Source organism: Lactuca saligna, chromosome 5, assembly GCF_052625555.1.
Source record: "Lactuca saligna cultivar CGN05327 chromosome 5, ASM5262555v1, whole genome shotgun sequence".
NCBI lineage: Eukaryota > Viridiplantae > Streptophyta > Magnoliopsida > Asterales > Asteraceae > Lactuca > Lactuca saligna.
Window position 1 is genome coordinate 81809606 of NC_136421.1, and position 6075 is coordinate 81815680.

At 34.6% G+C, this 6075-nt stretch overlaps 1 protein-coding gene across 5 annotated transcripts; it reads left to right on the forward strand.

Moving 5' to 3' along the window:
• Positions 1 to 786: 786 nt before the first annotated feature.
• LOC145048794 (calcium-transporting ATPase 5, plasma membrane-type-like) lies at positions 787 to 5856 on the forward strand. Of its 5 annotated transcripts, none has more exons than XM_078997407.1 (14): positions 790 to 1407; positions 1535 to 1800; positions 1871 to 2107; positions 2734 to 2837; positions 2953 to 3019; positions 3402 to 3491; positions 3767 to 3837; positions 3918 to 4001; positions 4068 to 4145; positions 4247 to 4297; positions 4844 to 4929; positions 5074 to 5104; positions 5202 to 5310; positions 5446 to 5617. In XM_078997407.1, the coding sequence occupies exons 8-12, from the start codon at positions 3939 to 3941 to the stop codon at positions 5081 to 5083; spliced, it is 288 nt and encodes a 95-aa protein (XP_078853533.1). In that variant the 5' UTR covers positions 790 to 1407; positions 1535 to 1800; positions 1871 to 2107; positions 2734 to 2837; positions 2953 to 3019; positions 3402 to 3491; positions 3767 to 3837; positions 3918 to 3938; the 3' UTR covers positions 5084 to 5104; positions 5202 to 5310; positions 5446 to 5617. The 5 variants fall into 5 exon arrangements, 4 of the variants coding, with proteins under 4 accessions (XP_078853533.1, XP_078853531.1, XP_078853534.1 ...); XM_078997405.1 differs by having other exon boundaries at positions 5468 to 5617; XM_078997408.1 differs by having other exon boundaries at positions 1874 to 2107; positions 5468 to 5617.
• The last annotated feature ends 219 nt before the right edge of the window (positions 5857 to 6075 follow it).

Consider the following 6075-nt stretch of genomic DNA (forward strand, 5'->3'; position numbering starts at 1 on the left):
CCGTGATGAAAGTGAAACCCAATTTTCTAAAATTTTTAAGGAGTTGAAGGGGAAGTATGTTCTAGATTTTCACAAAGCATTTGTTTCAATATCAAATTTTCCACTACAAGAAAAAGACCCTTTTACGACGCGCAAAACACGACGCTCTTTGATTTATGTTATGCATTAGAGAGCGACCTTAAAAAAGTGTCATCTCTTCAAAAATTTTAAGGAACTAGGTCGCGAATTACTGAGTGGCCTTAAATTAGGTGCTGTTTGTTTTTTTTAAGTCAAAATGTCTGCAGTCTGCGGACCATATCTGCAAGCCTCTGCGGCAGAAGAGGTGGACCAAATGTCTGCAATCTGCAATAAGAAGACTGTTTGTTTTTAACGTCTGCGGACCGTTAAAATAAATTGAATTTTTAAACTTAATTTCATGTTATAAACATTAAAAATGTATTTTTAACAAAAAAATGAAAGAAAAAAAAAACTGCACGGTGGCCATGTTTTTTTTTTTTTTTTTTTTTTTTTTTTTTTTTAGGTTAAAATGAGGTCTGAAGACCTTTGAAGACAGTGGCCCATGTCTGCGCCAGGAAGACCTCGCGCAGACGTTTTCTGATCTGCGCACTTCCAAAAAACAAACAATCTGCGAGGGCATATGTCTGCGCGTTATCTGCGTGGCGCAGACAAAAGTGGTTGCACAGATCTTCAAACAAAAAACAAACAGCCCTTAGTGTCTCATGTAAAAATATTAAAAAAACGGAAGGCACTTGTGCTTCGTATGTGAACGTCGTTTTATATTTTCTTTTAAGAAACGTGCGTCTCGAAGGTAAAATGAAATCCCCAAATTTTTTAAACCCCCACCTTCTTCTCCCTCGTCTCCACCCCTCATCCACATCCACTACCTCCAATCCTCATTGCCTCTTCCAGCCTTAAACTATGGCAATGCACCTTCCTTCTCGAAGAATGCTTCATTTACGATCATCATCCGATTATGTGAGCCCAAGGAATTGATGTAGACGAAGAAAATTATGGATCAATCGCTTCACATCATGTTTAAGGTTAATGGTTTGAGATTTCTTCCAAATCGAACCTCACACTAAATGGTTCGATCTCCTCTCTTTTTAGATTGTTCCCTCTACTGATGCCTCCACCTTCTACCATCAATGTTGATCTTTGAATTAGCAAGAAGAAGCCCTAGCCCTAGGGCCTCCGCCTTCACCCACGTTCTCACAGTCGATCGTGAATCGGTTTTCAGTTTCTTCCAAGATTCAACCAATACAGAGGTAGAGGTAGGTTCCGATTTCATATCAAAAGTCTTCACATTCAGGCGGAACAAAAACCTAGGGATCAATTCGATTAATCAGTAGCAAAAGTCAGACGTAATCTCAAAACTTGGCATGGAAAGAGTCTTGAAATCAACTTCAGGTAAGTTATTCAACATGGATTGTCTATCTCCTGCTTCTTCTCTCAAATTAATAGCATCCGAAAAAAGAACTTTAAGAATGATATATGGTGCTTTCTTGATTCTCACCCAAATTGTGTTTTCTTGCAGGTTCGTTCATTAAGTTGCTACCCTCATCGACACACAATTAAATAAGTATTGGCCAAGTATGCTACAATAGAGGATGGTTTTGTGGGTTCTTTCACCTTTAGACCAACGATGGTGGAGCTAGAGAGAGAGTTTATGGTGTGTAAAATACAACATTCTTAAACCAGGGGATTCAAATAAATAGCATAACCCAAACCCTTTATGGTAATTGGGAGCCAATCAGGGCAAAACACAACCCTCAAACCACTTTTGCTCTCAAGAAACCTACGGTACGTACAAATTTTCTTTTCTTCCTATTCCTTTTCTTATCGGTATTCTTTCTCCTCCCTTCCTCTCCAGTAGTCGCCATTGCTTCCTACTTCGACCAGCCCTACCCTTCCCTTTTCCCCAACGTAGGAGGATCTGTCGACGACTTCTCTACTTCATCCGTTCAACAGATCGTCGATCACTGCCTCTACGATACCATCAACTGCTCCAGACCTGTGAACAACATGTCTAAATCTCGCGTCTACACGATGTCAATGTTGTTCGCCCTATGGAATACTAGGATTAAGAAGAACTTACTGTTCAGTGGGGGTAACCTAACTAAACCCTAGATTTTACTTTAATTTTGTGATTTATCTCATGATATGAATTAATAGACAAAATACATTGATTTATGTGTTGCTACTTGGCTTACTTTGATTCAAATTCGTTTCAAATTATGATTGATCTCTCGTGTAATTTTGTATCTACTAACCCTGATGGTATTTTGTTTGTTTCAAAATAAAAAAATCAAAACGTGGGAAGCTTTTGCAAAAGTGGTATGTTATGTATTTTGTACAATTAAATATTTTTCATAGTAATTTTACAATGTAAATACCAAGAAGGGTTAGTAAATCATAAAAAGCAATAGAAATGGCTGAGTAAATCATAAAAATCTTCCAAATTCATAACAATGTAAAAATCTATTCAGATATGAAACTCATGGAATATTGAGCTTCCAAGAGTGAGTTTTGTTCTCAAACTCATCCCTATGGTGATTTAGTTCTAGCAATCTACAAATATGGATCATGAATGTAAATGCTTAGTCCAGATTTGCAGTGTTGAAAGTTGACACTATATATTAATTATGAAGACTATTGAAGTTCTTGATAATAACAATTATGCTGTCATTTTGACTTACTGATCACATACGTGTTTGACTTTTAAATGACTTGAAGCATCAGGAGTCCCTAGCTACTAACGGGAATAAATATCAGTCTTTTGAATATAAATCTGGAATGGATAGTCGAAGAAATGATTACTCATCAGATCAGGAAAGTCAGTAAGTAAACTTCACTTGTCTTCTGCATTTGATTGTTAATAGTACATGTCTATACACTTTATAGCAATTTTCTTGTGTTTCTTTAAGTATAGTTTTAGTTGTTCCTGGTTTGTAGGTATAGTGCTGCTGAAGATGAAGATGATTCAAATCCAAGTTTACTTAGAAGAACAACAATTGGATAGGTAAGTAAGGGTAAAATGGTATATAAGTTAATGTTTAGTATATTTGCAGACTATGCAATTTTTAAAGGCAAAACAACACTTTCTATTGTCCCTGTTCTTCCTAGTTTTAGTAAAACGGATGTATGATTCTCTATGAACCATCATCTGCCTTTTACTTTTTAAAAATAATACTAAACATTAGCAATTGGAAAAAGTGCATCAACATCGCCTTCCTCTTCTATTTCCCATTTACATGGTTTTTCCTTTTTAGTTTTGTTCCCACATACTGTTGGTAATTTATCTGTATCTTTTTTTCTCTCTAAAGGCAAATGAATCGATAATACTCATTATTTGAATATAATTTAATCTAAATTAAAATCGTTGTGTAATATGAATTTGATAGAGGTTTCTGTATGATGGTTGTGGAGACACCATATTAATCATCTTGATGGTAGCTGTTGTTGCTCTTTTGGCACTAGGTTTAATAACAAAGGTTAGTGAACATCTTTAAGTCTAATATTTATATGTTTTGTTATTTAATTCATTTCTTTTATGGAAAGATGACATCTTTATGTTATCTACTCCATGGGATCAAAGGATGGTATGATGGGGGAAGCATAACTTTGGGTGTTATAATTGTCATGGTTGTTAAAGATATTTTATTTCTGTTTTCTTACTTGTAAACCAATCATGAATAAGATAAACAAAAAGATTATCTCACATAGTTTGCTCTCTTTTAACATGCCATTGTTATTTCGTCTTCTCTAGCCATACATGAGTATAAAAGTTCACTTAAATTTCAAAACTTGAATGAGGAGAAGCAGAACATACAGTGTCAGGTGGGTTTTTAATCAATGTATTGATCTTTTCATACAATCATATTTTTTTTCATTGATAAATAAATATATGATACTGCAAGGTTGTAAGAGGTGGAAGGAGGATGATGATTTCAATATTTGATATTGTTGTGGGTGATGTCATACATCTTATGATAGGCGACCAGGTAATATGTTTCTCATTTCTTGTGACTTCCGTTTTTGCCCTTGTTTACATTTCATTCATAAGCCAGGTTTCAGCTGATGGGATTTGCATTTCTAGTTACTCTCTTTCTATTGATGAATCAAGTATGACTGGCGAGAGTCACACTGTAAGTTTTCATAAATTTCTGTTGATTACATTGTGTTTTATTTTGATTCTCTAGTTTTCAAGGGTAAATAATGTAACTTTTTAAAAAAAATGATGGAACAGGTTGATTTAATGGCTGGGTGCAAGGTGGCTGATGGTTGTAGTACTATGACGGTAAGACATAATCATTCTAATCCCATGCAAAAACACATAAAAAAAAGTCTTTTTGACCTCTTTTTCCAAAAGACAAAAAAATAGCTTATGATTTTGGAAGATGTTTTCTAAGTTCTAACCCTGTGTGATATTTCTTTTTCCATCACCCCTACCACCACCACCGCCCCCACCTCCACCACCACCACCACCATTGCTGCCACCACCAACACCAATGCCACATGGTCTTTTGTGGTGATTATGTCACAAATCACAACACATACATTTGGACACCTAATGCTAGTTCATAACCAGTGACTTTTTCATCAGGGCTTTATCAGATTTACCATCTTCTAAAGGAGTAGATCCTTGCAGTTCTTGTCAAGAGATAAGTGACAATTTGTTCGATCTTGTGATGTTCAGAAATTCCTTAACTTTATCCTCTTCCCACTTCTTGGTCAACTTATAGAATAAAGATTTGCATCAATGACATTTTTATGTGGACCTAAATTGTTATCATTCTCCTTCATCCCATTGCTGACAATTTTTCACTTATGCAACCACATTTAGTTCACAAGTGTTGGAATGAATACAGAATGGGGATTCTTATGGCTAGCATCTCAAATAATGATAATGATGAGGAAACACCATTACAGGTTAGTTCTCTAAACATGCTCTAACCTTATAAAATTCAAAAAATCACACAACAAGTCTTAAAACTGTCATCAAGTTGTTTACAATATCTTATACAAAAACTTTAGGTTTTAATTCATAGATGTATTGTCTATGTGTTTTGGTAGGTGTGTTTGAGTGGAGTGGCAATGTTTATTGGTAAGATTGGGCTTTTGGTAGCCGTATCCGTTCTTGTCATCCTTCTCATCAGGTAATTCAAAGTTGCATGGGTATAATTGCTTTTTCTGCTTGCTAGGTTTTTCACTTGATACACAAAGGATGATGAGGGAAAAGTAGAGTTCATTACTGGTAAAACTAGTGTCAAGGATGCTATGGATGGAGTAATCAAAATTTTCACTGTTGTAGTACGTATCTTCTGTATATATATATATATATATATATATATATATATATATATATATATATATATATATATATATATATATATATATATATATATAGTTTCATTTTCAACTTTGTAATTCTTGAGTTGTCTATAGGTAGCTATTTTTTATGTTGCAGTTCCAGAAGGGCTTCCATTAGTTGTCACTTCAACATAAGCTGTCCATTTTCTATAAACCATTTCTTTAATCTGAGTTTTGGATGACTAAAATGTTAATTATATATAATTACAGGCTTCCATACTCAATGAGAAAAATGATGTCTGACAAAGCATTGGTATATTGATATTTTGTTCTCATTGACTTGTATAGTTGTATGTATTTTGTTTTATGTTTTTGGTAATTTTGTATGTGCAGATTAGTGTGACAACCCGATATTTCAACTACATGAAAACGACCTAAAAAACCAAGTATTGTAACCACGTTAGTTGTAATAAAATTAACTTCGAAAATAAAATATCCAAAAATCACTAATTAAATTACCTACTATGTTAGATGTCATTAAACCGTGATCGTACGTAAAAAGAATGCCCAAATCCGACTTCGTATAAGAAAGTTAGGAATTTTTCAAGTTCAGCTTAACGGCAGACGACTAAAAACTCGAATCAGAGATCGAGCGACTTTTGACCGGAATGACCTAAACGAGAATCGAAGGTCTCAACAATGGTATTTCAGCGGTAAAAAGTCTGGCAAAAACCAACGTCGGATAAAGAAGTTATGAATTTTTAC